This window comes from Triplophysa rosa, linkage group LG12, assembly GCF_024868665.1.
Source record: "Triplophysa rosa linkage group LG12, Trosa_1v2, whole genome shotgun sequence".
Lineage (NCBI taxonomy): Eukaryota > Metazoa > Chordata > Actinopteri > Cypriniformes > Nemacheilidae > Triplophysa > Triplophysa rosa.
In genome coordinates, this window is record NC_079901.1 from 22841317 (window position 1) to 22857751 (window position 16435).

The 16435-nt window shown below is 37.6% G+C and overlaps 1 protein-coding gene across 3 annotated transcripts in view; it reads right to left on the reverse strand.

The window, feature by feature from the left end:
- Positions 1-878: 878 nt before the first annotated feature.
- otogl (otogelin-like) overlaps positions 879-16435 on the reverse strand; it is a 39789-nt gene continuing 24232 nt past the window's right edge. For all 3 annotated transcript variants that reach the window (XM_057348562.1, XM_057348563.1, XM_057348561.1), the window contains 20 exons: positions 15921-16063; positions 15820-15843; positions 15638-15730; positions 13295-13478; positions 12791-13008; positions 11720-11861; positions 11265-11450; positions 10960-11172; positions 10729-10833; positions 10529-10636; positions 9012-9113; positions 8825-8929; positions 7204-7244; positions 7008-7071; positions 6743-6921; positions 5910-6014; positions 5584-5703; positions 5465-5510; positions 2078-2157; positions 879-1940 (listed from right to left, as the gene is read on the reverse strand). In XM_057348562.1, coding sequence (XP_057204545.1) covers positions 1740-1940; positions 2078-2157; positions 5465-5510; positions 5584-5703; positions 5910-6014; positions 6743-6921; positions 7008-7071; positions 7204-7244; positions 8825-8929; positions 9012-9113; positions 10529-10636; positions 10729-10833; positions 10960-11172; positions 11265-11450; positions 11720-11861; positions 12791-13008; positions 13295-13478; positions 15638-15730; positions 15820-15843; positions 15921-16063 — 2459 coding nt within the window. In that variant the 3' untranslated portion in view covers positions 879-1739. The remainder of the gene's footprint in view (positions 1941-2077; positions 2158-5464; positions 5511-5583; positions 5704-5909; positions 6015-6742; positions 6922-7007; positions 7072-7203; positions 7245-8824; positions 8930-9011; positions 9114-10528; positions 10637-10728; positions 10834-10959; positions 11173-11264; positions 11451-11719; positions 11862-12790; positions 13009-13294; positions 13479-15637; positions 15731-15819; positions 15844-15920; positions 16064-16435) is intronic.

The following is a 16435-nucleotide window of genomic DNA, read 5'->3' on the forward strand; positions in this document are numbered from 1 at the left end:
GCTCCATCCCAGAAGCCCAGAGTTCACAGAAGATGCCATATCTTTACACTAAAGCACTGAGGACTGCACTGTAATAATCACCTACACTACAATTGTATAAAAATAACAAAATTGGCCAAACCTCCGCAGCATCCTAAAAGTCTCTTACTGGCATTTTAGAACAAAACTTTGGCTCAGCACAGCCTAAAATAAAAAAAATACCCCACATTCCTCAAGGACACACCCCCACTGCCACTCCAGATGCCCATGCCAGCATCTCAGATCTTAACAAAAACACTAGAGGATGACCCTGACATAACCACACCTCCCAAAACAAGTCTGGGTTTCATTCAGTCAGATCAATTTGTTCACTGGAAGACTTTGTGCCTGTATATTTTGCCTGTTTTTCTAGTCTTTTAACTATTACTTTGTTGGAATGCGTCAACAGAGGCACATGTGGGAGCGTCAGAGGTGGAATTGCAGTAATAAATGAAAAGAATAAAAAAATCCTGCAGTTCATCGCAAATATGTACTGTACATGCTCCTACATGCAATACATTATGTTTGTTAGTGTTCAACACTCTACTGTATTCAAATGTGAGTGTATAAATTAAACTTCACATTTCCCATGACATCAGAAGTATTTGATATAGGCTACTTTCACGTTAAGCGTTGTATGTCGTTTAGTTTCTTTCAGTTCAGCACTGGCAGAAAAAAAACAGATAGTTAGTATTATACATTTCTCTACGGGCATTAGCTGTTGGTCAAATTTATTTCTGCTGTTAAATTCTGATTCAGCAAAATGACAAAGGGAGGATATGAACGTCAACAACAGCTTAATTACTCGACCTGAAAGTAAAACAGCTCAGCAGAATGTAACAAAGTCATGTGGGGGCTGACTTTATTGATAAAATAACTGATGACATTACATTCAGGTGAACTAGACATTCAATTTTGTTCTTTGTTTCTCGAACTTTATTATTACAGTGAAAGCTTGACTTCACGGTCAAATTATTACAAAAGCTGTTCAAAATTTTCCACAGTAAAATTTAAACATGTAAAAAATATGTTAAAAAATGCTTGGCATGTCAAATTTAAAACTATTTTGCATAATGCATGTTGAAATCAACTTTTGTACTGTTTTATATAAAAATAATTACAGTAACATATAACGTCATTTAAGTTTCTGTATATTAGACAAGCTTTTAGACTAATGCAATGATGTTCACTTGCTGCAGAAAGCACGTATATGCTGCATTATGGCTGTAAAATGGAAATTCAAGTTTATCATGTTTCATGTGATTGTTTTGCCGCTAAAATGAGCTCATGTCAAAAAAATGTGCAGAGATTTGTTTCTAAAGACATATTTAAGACTGGCTTGTTTATTTCCTCCTGTAATGCAAAAATTGAAAAAGAAAATGTCTTTTGTTGGAAAAACGTATCAAGTTTAAATAAAGCATATTATTTAAAAAAATCGAAATATGCATCTTAAGATGAATAAATGGCATATTGGAACTACTGTTGCCCCGTGTAATTAAATCTTTTGACATGTTAATAGTCTATTATCTAAACAATGCACTGGTTTAACAGCCGTTTATAACTATATTCTCTGTTAGATTAACATCAATTAAAAGATATAAAAAAACCAACAAATACAGCAATGGTGTTAGTAGATTGCAGTTTTACAGTTACTGTATATGCAGTCAAAGCTAGTGTTCTCTCTGGGATCTCAAATTTACTGCACAGATCACAGAAATGAATCAGTTCCACTGGCACGTGCAGTCCGTTGGCTCCTGGTAATAATAGTCCACTGTGGTGGCATTTCGAGCACAGTACAGCTGAATGATGCGGTTCTGAAGGCCGTTTTCACGGCAGCATTTGCAGAATCGAGCGTGACTGTTAATGTTGAAATTAAAGATGGTGGCAGATGGACATTTTCCATCACATGAGTAAACAGTCACCTGAAGAAAGTAAACAAAAGAGGCGACATCACCAATGAACAATAAAATGAAATCGAATAACAGAATAGAACAGCATAGATGATGCAGAATAACGGAATATAATAGTATGATTATAATAGAATTAGGTTAAGACTCACAGGTGCGTTACTTCTGCAGTCATCTTTTCTGATGGTGGTCCTAATGGCGACTCTCTTACAGGTCTTACCGTCCTCTTTACCTACATACACACGTGAAAACAATGTGACTTACACGTTTTAAACATACTCAGACATGGTTACAGTGTTTCATGTCAAAATGATTGTAACATTTGTTAAAAGTACAATCATTTTAAAAACACATTTTATATAAAAAAGCACGCATTTTGTATTGTTCACTAAGAAATGTTCATAATACATTAAGAATATTCCCATTATGTAGCCAGCTGAGGTCTGCTTTGACAGCTAAACCAAGTAGGGTATGCACACACACGCGCGCGCACACACACACACACACACACACGCACGCACGCAAACACAGAATTAAACACTTTAACCCATAGCAGGCTAAGTGGCTATTATCACTGCACCTTGGGGGCTCACTTGATTGACAGGTTAGTTACCACGGTGACAACTGACTGACAATGATGGAGTGGCGCCATGGAGGACTGAACTTTTCACCCATATGAAATGAAATCGCTGTTTAACATTGATTAATTCAAAAGCATTGAACTAAAGACAGAAGCGTTTGTGTAATCATTTTCTTGCTCATTATTTGCTTTGACAGTGAGATTCAGGAGGCGCAGGTCACGTGGAGGACAGGTTTAAAAGATTTATCAAGGGTGTCAACAGAAAATAAATCAAAACTCTAGAGCTGTGTGTTTAAGAGGGTGGGAGGGACAGCTGATGAGAGTTTCTGGAATGCACTGATGGTCTTGCTGTATGAGGACTTACAATGAGTTGAAGCAATGGGTTTTTAAGGAGCAATTTACCCAAAAATGACAACTGTGTCATTACTCACCTCATGTTTTTTTAGTGGAATGCCTAAAACTACTAACGCAGAGTCATCTGGGTACTGTGAGTCATCTTAAAGGGATTCTCCACCCAAAAATGAAAATTCAGTCTCCATTTACTCATCCTTGAGATGTTCCAAACCTGTATAAATTCCTTTGTTCTGATGAACACAAAGAAAGATATTCTGAGGAATGTTAGCAACTGACATTTTTTGGGCACCATTGACAACAATAGCCGAAACAAGTTATTGTATCAATTTTTGGTTCTGTTGAACACAAATGAGATATTTCAAAGAAGTTAGGAAAACAAACAGTTCTGGGGCACCTTTGACAACCATTTTGATTTTTACTACTATGCTAATCAATGATGTCCCAGAAATGTCATTTGCTAACAATTTAGCAAATATCTTTCCTTGTGTTCAACCAATTTATACAGGTTTGGAACAACTTGGACCTTACAAAGAATTTACTTTCAAATTATATACAGTATATATAGAAAACGACAGGACGATAGGAAACAATAGGAAATGTTTTTTTCTATACAGAAGGTTTGTACTTGTTACAAATGAGCTAATAAAATATTTCAAATCAATATTTCTTATGCAGTAATTCACTCATGTGGCGAATTGCCGTAAGCGGGTTAATGTACATCCAGCTGGCTGTTATCACAAAATAAACCCCTTTAGTGTGAAACAAGACTTGATCATTATCTCTTACGTAAACAATGACATTTTGAGTAAGCAGAGATGTAGTATTAGTGTGTGTGTGTGCTTTGCGTACATCAACATCAGGAAAAGGCATCCAGTAAAACAGAGAAAATAGGCCACATGGTATGCTCAGGGCTGGACTGGGAAGAAAAATAGGCCCTGGCATTTTTGCCCCACATCTGCCCTCCGCCATTTCTGGGGTGTGCATGGTTGGGTCTGTCAGCCGAGGGGGGAGTGCATGCTTAAATCTGCCGACGGGACGGGGGGATTGGGCGGCGGCATGCATACGTGCATTCGCATTTATAATACGTCCATCTGAGCGGCCAAAGCGTCCGCCCCTGGTTATGCTTCACCCACATAAGAAATCATTTCCGTCCGATGAAAAGAAAAAATAAACAAGAGATACTGTACATGTCTAACCACTCCTACAGTACAGTACTGTACGTCCACACTCACACAAATGCATTGAGATACAGTAAAGATAACCAGTAGATGGGTACCTGTATCACAGTTAGTACTAGCAGTGGGTGTTACTGGACTAACGGAAAATGGCAACAAACCAAGTCCAGCACCTAAGAGACACACAGGAGCAGGTTCACAAATTCACATGTTATCTGGAGTTTACAAACTCAGACGACGCTGCTTGTAAAAAAAGCCTCAAGAGCCCCCCCAAACCAATGCAGCCGCGTACACGAGCCCTCATGCGTACGCAGATGCGCACACCCACCATTTACTGTTGAAAGGAAATGAACTGCACCAAGACACATGCCAGATGTTCCTCGAAATCACCTTTGAATCCTCTTGTGTAAGAAAGTCTTATTCAAGAGTTTATTCAAAACTAATTCATGCAACATCTTTCAACACGCTTACCTTGGTTTATCAGTGATAGAAAAAGATTATTAGTGATAGACCGACAGTGATGGACGGCCAGCACATTGCGAGATTACTTCGTTTGCTTGGAGCATTAGCAGTACTGTTATTTTTTTAATCTGAATTTTGAGCAAATAGTGTAAAATAACATGTAGTTTACATATGCCGACGTTGTAAAATTTGATTTTTAATCACACTGACCCAACAAAACAATTATTGGAATTTGGCGTTTGTTGAGACAGTGACCTAAGCCACATGTTTTACATTTTGTTTACAATTTTTATTTATTGTATCTGCTGTTGGACGCCCTGCTGTGTAGACATCAATATTAGCATTAGCATTAGCATCGTCCACTGTCGTCCACCACTTGTTTATTGAATCATAATGATTCGGTTTCATCTGAATCTGTTTGTACATCAAGCTTTGACACAAGACAGCTAAACCACAAATATAACAGCAATCCCATAGCACCAAATCCAACCGACACCGAATGACACGCAAGACAGACAGGAAGTTAATGCCGCCCAGAGACAGAACCATACAGCAAACTGGCCTTTTTTTTAGCACAGGTTGTTTCAAAATTATTTGTGAGACACGAGCAGAAAACATTTCTGTGTAAATTGTTCATAAAGCCATTCTTGAGGAACTGTCATTTTGGCTTTTATTGACAGCTCACGCGAGAATGGTTTTATACAGAAAATTGTTCAGCTTGTGTTTTGTTATATTGTAGAGGGATATTTAGGACAAGGAACAGTGAAATATGTACAATATAAAAGAAGGTACATTTATTTCGTCCAGGACCACGGTGAGAATCTAACCACAGATGCAGCCAGTAAAGCCCAGCACTGCCCCTCCATCATGCTCTTCCAAACAGACCCCAGCGTTCCCAGAAAGCCCAACCACACACACACACACACACACACACACACACACACACACACACACACACACAAACTTACACGTCTTACAGCAGCCGTCCACATACGTCTGAACTATACCTCCATTCTGAAGAGACAGAGCAAAGATTAGGACCGAAACTATACAAAAATACACGACAACCAGATGACAGGAAGCAGACCTGAATACACTCGGTGTCGTTGAACGGAGGGCAGACCACTCCAGAGGCCAGAACAACAGCACCTACCGCAGTCTCCAGACAGTCAAAGCGTGTGCAGTTAGCCACCCATGAGCTGCCTGCCTGGAAATCACACACGCACGTCATGTTTTTTCGTATTCTTTAAAGTTACCTTTAAGTACCATGTGAATGTAACACAGTATTTATTCATAAAATCTCATTAACTGCGGGGAATGAGTTAATAGTGTCTTTGGCAAGGACAGTCTACAGCGGCTATCAACACAAGTCTGTGAAATGAAACATCTGTATGGGTGTATGTGTTAGAATACCATGAATACTTCTGCAGTTCCGTTTTCACTGGGATACGAGCACGAGATGTTTTTGCAGGACCCGCAGCAGACGTGCGGGTCGGAGGAGGGAACGTAAATCTGGTGCTACAGTAAAATACAGTTCAAAATGTACAAGATCATGGAAAATGCTAATTGTGTTGAGATATGTACATACACAGCATTACGAGACCTTAACAAATGTTAATTAAATCAGCATTTCTAGATGCATTGTGGTCATTTCAGTCCGGTGTCTGATGAAAAATCAAACCTCAGGAGTGACAAAGTCATCCGACAGCATGACAAGACACAAAAAATCCAGGTCATCACATAAAAAAATTATTTGGGAACTTTTCCTAAATACATGTAGAAATATGACTGTTGTGTTGCTTAAAAGTGAATCTGAACTTGTTTTCTTTGCAGTTTTTGAGGTCTGAAAAAACACAGAGCATCTTTTCTGTTATTTTCACCTGTTTCTCCAGTTTTCATTTTATGCAAATCAATGCAAATAGAAACAATATTTTTATTTGACATTTGGGAGATATAGTGTTATTAGTTCACAGAATTAAACAAAAATAATCATTTGATCTAAACACTTACCTATAAATAGTTAATGCAGAAAAACTAAAAATGGTCTCTTAATGTTTTCCAGCGCTGTATCTACTGTATGTGTTACAGTTCATGGCAAAATCTTTTTTTTTCTTTTTCTTCGTCCTTGTTTTTTATTTGAATTGTACAGCACTATGGTCAACTGCTGTTGTGTTTATTGGCGCTTAATAAATACAAATACAATACAAATCCTAGTCTCCCTATGTTAGATTGATCACGTGACTTACAGGTTCACATTTCTCTGAACAGTTGGCAGTGGTGACCTCCATGGCGTAGAATCCGGTGCCGGGATCTTTACGTGTTAGACAGTGAACAGTGTAACAGAGCTCCCCCTCAAAATACTGCACCATGGACTGTCCCGGGTTCAACACTGTCGCGCCCTGAAACAGACACACCTCGGCCTTCTCTACACACACACACACACATACACACTTGTGTTTGAAATCAGTTGAATTAAATATAATGTTGTGTGTGTTTGTACGGAAGTCTTACTGCAGGAATAAAGGGGACATCCACACGGGCCGCCCTGATCTGCCTCCTCCACTCTCACCTCTCCCTTAAACACACAGAGATCAAGGGTCAAAGGTCAGCTCCCATATTACCTACTGACATCACAGGAAACTTTACTCAAGACAATTTGTAGTTGGTTCGACAATGATGCAGCATGCATGTAAATGCAAATACCTACCACAGTGCAGACAGGGGGTGTGATATTATGACACTGACATTCTGTAAAAAACAAACAGGGTTTTTTAATGTTATGAGCTGAGACGTGTGAACTCGAACTACGAATGTGTGGTATTGATATTATGGTATTTTAATATACACCACGGTCAGTGTTGGGTAAGTTACTCTGAAAAAGTAATTAATTACTAGTTACTAATTACATATTCAATAGTGTAATTAGATTACTATACAAATTACTCTCTCCAAAAAGTATTTAGTTACTTATTAATAATTACTTTCTATATCCTATATCAACCTTGATTAGTTGAGTGATTCAAGGATAGACATGAAACGGCTCTTTTAATTCAATCAAATAAATAATATTAAACTACATAAAGTCGTATTATTAACTGACCAAAGTATTACAAATGTGAGAATTATACATTAAAGCACGGATTTTAAAGTTAGACTTTGAATTTTGATGTCAATTCCACTTGTCATGGCTCTGCTTCCTTAGTCATGTTTTTCTTGGTCCTGTAGCAGAGCCATGACAAAGTCTTTGGTTATGTGTGGAGAGAAACATATTGTTGTCCGTTTGACAATAATATACGTTCTCTCCAGTGTCTTGTCATTGGCCCCATTCCTCTCGTTCCCTCGTTATTGCTTGTTGATTAGTTAATGTCTCACACCTTCCCCATGTCGTTATCCCTCGTTTGTCTTCCCTATATATACCCTCTTGTTTCTTTGTCCTGTGCTCGTGTATTGCGTGTGTATGTACTACGTTGGTTGTGCTTGTACTGTGCTCACCTGTTCTATGGATTTACTTTGTTGGTGTTTCGTTTTGACCCCGCGTCTCAGCCTTGCCTTGCCTTGCCTTGCCTTGCCCTGTCCGTTAACCTGTTTTGTTAAGTGAGTTGTTTTTAGTGTTCTTTGGTTTTTTGTCTTGCCCCCTCGTGGGAAGTTTTTGTTTTATGGTTGTTGCTTTTTTCTCAGTTTAGTTTTTCCCCATTGTGGGTGTTTTGTTTCTGTTTTGGTTCAAATAAATATCTGTTAATCCCTTCACTGCCTGCCTGCGCTTGGGTTCTTCTGCCAGTCTGTGACACCACTATTGCACACACATATATTACACAAAGTATTTAGTTGAATTACATCAAAAGTAACTAATTTTATTACAAAAATAGAGTAATCCCTTACTTTACTTTTTCAAGGGAAAAGTAATTAAATTACAGTAACTAATTACTTAGTAACTAGTTACACCCAACACTGACCACGGTACTATAAACCATATTCATGTATCGTGATATTTTTATTGTACTCTATTATAAAACACAAATTACATTTATCAAATTGATTTTCAAATGTTTTGATAGTGTGTGTGTGTGTGTATTTATATGTGGCTGTATTGAGAGACAAAACTGCACAAAAAAATAATGTGCACATAAAATCAGGAAGAAACTGCAGAAAATAATGATGCACTCAAAATCAGCGTGTATTGTGGGTAAAAACGTGGGTATTATATATTTATATATATAGTGTGGTTTCAGACACAGCTCTTGTCTTTATTCACATCTAAATAATGTTTTATGTTGATAAAAATGTATAAATAATGATGTTTATTTAAACAGAACAGTGTGTGTGCGTACCGCAGTGGGACTCTGGACAGCAGCTCTCTGGCACAGGTCTCTTGACCATCACAGCTCCAGGAGCACAACTCACGCTGGGTTCAGGACACAAACTCTTGTCACAAACTGAAAGATCAACACACACCACTTCAATCTCTCACTATGACCGGCTCATAGTGACTGTGTGTTTGTACTGTATGTTACATACCGCAGTGATACTCTGGACAGCAGTGATTGGTTGTGTTAATATCCACAGCCAGTATCTCTCCAGACAAACACACTGGAACAGGTTCTATACAGGATTCACATACTGCAAAACACATGCAAATCATTGATCTACTGTATATGCTTTGATGAGAAGCTATGAAGGCAACTGCATAACAGTGATTATGTCAATAATGTGTTTCTTGGCCAGAATTACTATTGTGATATATAATATACAGTGTTGGGTGTAACTAGTTAAGTAATTAGTTACTGTAATTGAATTACTTTTTCCTTGAAAAAGTAAAGTAAGGGATTACTCTAACTTTAAAATCTGTGCTTTAATGTATAATTCTCACATTTGTAATACGTTGGTCATTTAATAAGAATACTTTATGTAGTTTTATATTATTTATTTGAATTAATTAAAAGAGCCGTTTCATGTCTATCCTTGAATCACTTAACCAATCAAGGTTGATATAGGATATAGAAAGTAATTAGTAATACGTAATGAAATACTTTTTGGAGAGAGTCATTTGAACTGTAATCTAATTACACTATTGAATATGTAATTAGTTACTAGTAATTAATTACTTTTTCTGAGTAACTTGCCCAACACTGAATATATAATATGTTGTATATATAATATATTATAAATACATATTATATTGTATATAAAAATACATCAAAATAATATATTTTCTTGTATGTTTTATTTGCATTTACATATAGTTTATTTGTTTATTGATAATATATTATTTAAAATATAAAAAATTGTTGGAAATGTTGCATTAGCAATACACTGAAAAGTTAAGTTCAGGCACTTAAATCAACCTGTATATTAATACAAAATAATAATAATAATAATAAGCACAAAAATAAACTCAAACAACAAAGAAAATATAAAAATGAAAGGTTATTCAAAATAATAATAATTAAATTGAAAAAAAAAACAGTTTCAGACACAAAGTGAAGCAAAATTACCATGAAGTTAAAGGGATAGTTCACCCAAATATGAAAATTCTGTCATCATTTACAGACCTTCGAGTTGTTCCAGTATAATTTTGTTTGTTCTGATGAACACAGAAAGATATTTGGAAGAATGCTTATAACCAAACAGTTCTTGGCCCCCATTGACTACCATAGTAGGAAAAATTACTTTATCATTTCTTTGTTCTGCTGAACACAAAAGAAGATATTTTGAAGAATGTACGACAGCAAACAGTTCTGGGGCACTTTTATTTTTCAATGGGGGGGAAATCTGTCTGGTTATAAGCATTCTTCCAAATATATTTCTTTTCTTTTTTAAATGTATACAGATTTGCCACACCTCGAAGGTGAGTAAATGATGACAGAATTGTCATTTTTGGGTGAAGAATACCTTTAATTCTGTAAAGCTGACTTAATGTCCATAGGTGTGTGTATATCGACTCTTGTTTACCAGCTGCGAAAAAGTCTCGTCCATAAGATTGCACAGCCTGTATCTATTTGAAAGAGTATGTTAAAGTGTAGCAAAGTTATTACCACAGAGGTAACTGTAGCAGCAGCTGCGTTCTCCTCTGACCTCAACCAGAAACTGATCTTCTCTGCAGAGCGGAGCCGGGAAGCTTGGGCATGACAGCGGATCACATTCTGACAGACCAATCAGAACACTCGCCCTTATATACTGAACATATTAACAGCCATCACAGTCAAGATTGCATGAACATGTATGTCTCTCTCACCACATCTATACTCAGGACAGCATGAAATAGCGCTGTAGCCGATCACTAACTTGTTTCTGTTCTCACAACTGGGCACCTCACTTTGACAGATGGTTAGGTTGCATTCTGCACAAAAAGACATCCAATTAAACTTGGATGGAAAATGACCTGCTATCTGCCAATACCATCTGAAAAAGTGAATCATGTGAAGTATGTGAATTGGATTTTAGTCTCTATTTTGTTTCTATATACCACAGATCTTCTTTGGGCAGCATACTCCTTCCTCCAGCACATCGACTGCATACTCTCCCTCTCTCTCACACAGCGGCGCGGGTTCATAACTGCACTCGGGTTCCACAGGCACCACGCTGCCGTTCTCCAGACACTTGAACAAGCAGCAGCCGCGCAGAGAACCGTTCCACACCTCTCCAGGAGCCCGCGGAGAACCGTCATTATCCGTACAAACTGATCACAGGTGAATAACATCAACACACACGTGTCACAAAAGCAGTTTGTTTAATAGGCTTCGTGAATGCAAAGGTTCTCGGCGTTCTCACCGCATTGGTCCTCTGTGACACAGAAGGCGGAGTCTGCGCGGTGCAGGATGGTCCCACTTTTACAAACACACTCCTCTCTGATGGACGAGCAGGTGGTTTCCTCGTAGTAATCGCGGTTCTGACACGTCCGGGTCTTGCATGTGTTCACACACGGTTGATATTCCTTACCGGGAGGACATTTGAGCGCTATAACACGCAAAAACGAAAACTTCATGAGGTGCATTATGGGATTGTATTTACTGTAGAGATATTTTTCCTTTCACTATCCCTGCCAGCTCATCCATTCAAAAAGATTTCGCTACGCAAGCACAAAATTAATTTCAAGCATTTAAGCCTTGAAGACCCAATAACAATGCATACTGAGGCAAATTCTTTATTTTTTGGTGTCTTTAGAAGATCAAGAGACACATCATTGAGACGTTTGACTGGTGTTGTCAGTATCTAAACACACTCACGGCAGAAACTGCTTGTTCTCCAGCTGAAGCAGATCTGATGTGTGTAACAAATGGCCACATAAGCAGCCAGAAAATCACACTCATGTTCTTTATAATGAAGATCACCGGCCCAGATCTTATCACAGAAGTTCTCTGGAGAAACCTGCGAAAAACAACAGAAAGACGCCCAATTTACATTAGGGGGTGTGTGTATGAGTGTACCTATTCATTTTCTGTACATTAGAATAAAACCAAGTTTTGTTTTCTCCATTTTTTCTATTGAACAAACAACAGAACCCTGCCTAAAACAAAAGAAAATGTAATGGATTTAATGGGAATTTTATTGGTTTTAATGGACACTGTATTGGTGTCTACTTGTATGTGATATTCTATTGGTGGGATCCCTGCTGAAAAAAACTATAGAAACCCAATAGAAACCATTACAGAAATTCTATTGGCTTCCATCAAAATACCATTATGAACCAATAGCTGTTTCCATTAAAACCATTACAAAATGCATTTTTCTAGTGTGTTTTGGGCATTATTCCAGTAGAATGAAACATGCCATCAATAGATTCCATCACACACCAGTAGAACCTTTATAGTTTCCATTAAAACCAATACAAATCCTTTTAAAACCATCAAAACCATTACAACTTCTTTAATGGTTTCCCTGCTGAAAAAAAACATAGAAACCATTAAGGAAGTTGTAATGGTTTTAATGGTTTTATAGGGATTTGTATTGGTTTTAATGGAAACTGTAATGGTTCTACTGGTATGTGATGGATTCTATTGGTGGGATGTTAAATCCTACTGGAATAATGCCCAAAACACACTACAAAAAGGCATTTTGTAATGGTTTTAATGGAAAACGCTAATGGTTCATAATGGTATTTTATTGTAAACTATTAGAATTTCTGTAATGGTTTCTGTTGGAGTTCTATTGTTTTTTTCAGCAGGGTTTTTTTTCAGCAGGGACTTTATTGTGATGGTCTAACCTGAGTGGACATTAAAGGCAAATATTGTATTAATATGACCTCTGAACATCATGTTTGGCCACTATTGTATGTATAAATTTGGTGTGTGTAGTACCTTGTGGTGACATCTAGAGAAAGGTCTCTGGTTGAGCATGGTAAAACATTTGGAGCAGTTGCCTGTGGTGCAGTTGTCTCCCACTCTGCGGAAGTAATCCGTGTCCTCTGACGTATCCACCATCCACCCGTGGAGAAATACGGGAATGTCTTCCACATCCCGCACCATGGTTCCGTTGGGTAGCCGCAGGTCATTGGCCGGATTACCGTCACAACAACCTGAGACAGCAAACATTCGCTGATAATCAAAGTGAATTTAATAATGAAACATATTGTTCATACCACATAATGTGACATTCAGAAGGTAGAAAGAATAAAGATTTATATCTTTAAGATTTATACCCAGTTTGGATTTTATTGGCTAACACTGTGTATATTACTATCAACAGAAAGTTTTTTCATCAGCATCGCCTGAACTGATGAATTATACAAATAGATCAGAAATGTCAATTTTGATTTCAGATTGTCTAGGTAATACGATGTTGTGATACAAACACACACTGACCGCAGAGTCCTCTGGTGGAGGTGTTATCAGGTTTTGTGTACTGAAGGACCATGATACCAGTGCTATGGTACCACTGTATGCTAATCCCACCGGGCGTGTCAATGATGTACATTGTCCCGGTGTCATCAATATGGAGGTTCTGTCTGGTGAAAGGCAAGCGGGCCGTAATCTGATTCACTGAGACCTGCGTCAGATCAAACAAAACAACCATCACATATCAACACGTCACATCTCATAAAGCTTACTGACAACAAAATATTTGGGCTTCATTGAACAATTTACAATTTCAAACAACTGCAGTTAACCAAGGTTATTATAAATATATGTTCTTTTAATGGAAATCAAATCAAATATTGGGCTAAACATTATTTGAAAAACTTAAACTAAACAAAAATGATAAATGTTGTCTCAGCAACAAACTGACATGGGATGTAAAAGGCACTCAAATTTAAACTAAAACTGTAATAAAAATAGATTAAACTTAATATAAACATAAAAATAAACGAAACTAATAAAATGACAAACGTACATAGCAAAATTGCTCAACATTAAACTAATTTGAACAAAACTAAAAGAACAAAACATATAATTTTGTCAACTAAAAACCAAGTTTTGTTTTCTCCATTTTTTCCATTGAACAAACAACAGAACCCTGCCTAAAAACAAAAGAAAATGTAATGGATTTAATGGGAATTTTATTGGTTTTAATGGACACTATATTAGTGTCATGTTCCCTCTGCTTCCCCCTCGGACTTCATTACCCAAGCTCCTCCACGCTCCTGCACCTGTTTCTGTCTGTAATCCCCACACCTGCCCGTCATCAGTCTCATCACCCATGGACTATATATATTCAATCTGTTCCTTTGTTCTTTGTCTGGTGTTGAAAGTGTTATGTGTAATTGGTTTCCCGTGGTTCATTAAAAGTTACTCTTTGGATCTCTCTATACCGCAGCGCGTGACAATTAGAGTCTACTGGTATGGGATGGATTCTAATGGCGGGATGTTATCTGGCAGATGGGACCGTTAAATCCTATTGAAATAATGCCCAAAACCACGAAAAAAAAACAGTTTAATGGAAAAATTCTGTTAAATTTTTTAACTTAAAATATGTAAAAACTAAACTAAAACTAAAATAAAAACAGATTAAACTTAATATAAACAAAACTAATAAAAGTAGTTTTATTTGCTTATTTTTTCTGCGACGATCTGGCAACCCTGTCACTTTAGCGAAGGGCTCTCGAGAGTGGCTATAGCCCCGTGTCATATGTGCAAAAGTGAGGACTTGTTTCACTGTTATTTTTATTTAGAGCGACCAAGCAACAAACATGCGACATTGTGCAGCGCCTGGTTGTGGAAGAACACTGTCGCTTCCTTCGGATTCTGATATTAGGAATGCGTGGTTGAAGTTTATTTTTAAGTACGTTCCTGGTCACGTGGGTGAAACATTGAGCATTTGTTCGCTTCATTTGGATTCCTTTGTGAACAAGGCGCTGGATTTGCGGAGAGACTAAAATTAAAAAGCAGTGCTGTGCCGTCAATATTGGATCCGACAGGAATGGCGCAGCAATCTTATGTGAGTAAAACATATTTGCACTATGCGTCACTTTTGCTTTGTTAGAGATCGCTTGATATGTCCTTATAATGTGTAACCTAACGTTACGTCTCTAACCAAATTCACAGAAGGCTCCAACTAAGTTTACTACGCAAACTCCTATCCAATCATAGCAGTGGGCGTTTACTTCCAAGTCTTAAATGCGGCACGCCCAATCAAAACAGAGCGTTTGACGAGACTGCCTCAAAACCCGGGTAGAAAATAGCCTATTACTTATTGATTTTGATGTTTTCGAATGTAAAAACCACGCCAACGTCATAAGTAGACCTCTGACAACAGTATAAAATAATAAAAACGGCCAGTTCAGCACACCTTTAATCAACTCCTATAAAACTTAAAACTATAATGACTGCAAGTAAAGGTCGAGTGTGTAATTTTTTGGCGGATCTATTGACAGAAATGCAATATAATATGCATAACTTTGTCGTCAGATGTGTATAAAGACCTTACATAATGAAGCGTAATGTTTTTATTATCTTAGAATGAGCTAATGCTATCTACATACACCGCGGGTCCCCTTACATGGAATTCACCATGTTGTTTCTACAGCAGCCCTAAACTGACAAACTGCTCTACAGACCACGTTTCGTAAATCTCCTTCTGCAAAGAAGCGAAAACGTGATGACATCTTAGCTCTGTGTCAGCCACCGTAGTGCTTCAAAAGGGAGGGGTGGAGTGAGACCCCCACTAAATTTCATTCACTGGACCTTTAACAAGTGGTGAAATGTTACCTTACGATCCAGACGGTTGACCATGATTCTATATGAATGAGTGGTGATGTTCAGTTTCTTGAAACACAGACCCGAGGTTCCACCCGAGGGCGTCTAACAAGACAGAAAATGAGTTTGTGATGCTTGCTGAATGGAATCACGTTTTTCAGAAACATGATAATAAAAGCTGAAGACACACTTACCGGCCGTCTGATGTAGTTCACACTCTGTAAACAAAGAATAAAGAGTGAAAAAGAGAAGATGAGGTATATTTCTGTGTGTTTTAATGTTAGCGTGTGTTTACCTCACTTGTGGGGCATTTCTCAATCTGTCCTACTATTTTCTCTCTAGGCAAATGGACCAGAATATAAGAACCGATATCATACAGGGCCACATTATTCCCATCAAATGTAATCACGCGCAGATCAGAGATTATAGAGCAGCGACCTGATAACACACACATTAAAAACAAACATCAACAGTGTTCTCTAATAAACATTCTTTATAAATTCATGTTTGCGGTTGTCTTTTCAAAATGTTTTTGCATTGCATAAGTCCACAGTTCATTAACTGCTGTATGTCATGTAACTTTCCAAACGGCATAGTTCACTCAAAAATAAATATTCTTTCATCATTTTTTTTACCCTCGTGTCATTTCGAACCTGTATGACCTTCAGAACACAACAGAAGATATTTTGATGATGGTTGATAACCAAACAACATTGACCCCCATTGACTTCCATTGTATGAACACGAAACCACTGAGACATTTCTCAAAATATCTTCTTTTGTGTTCCACTCATTAAAAGCGATGTAGTT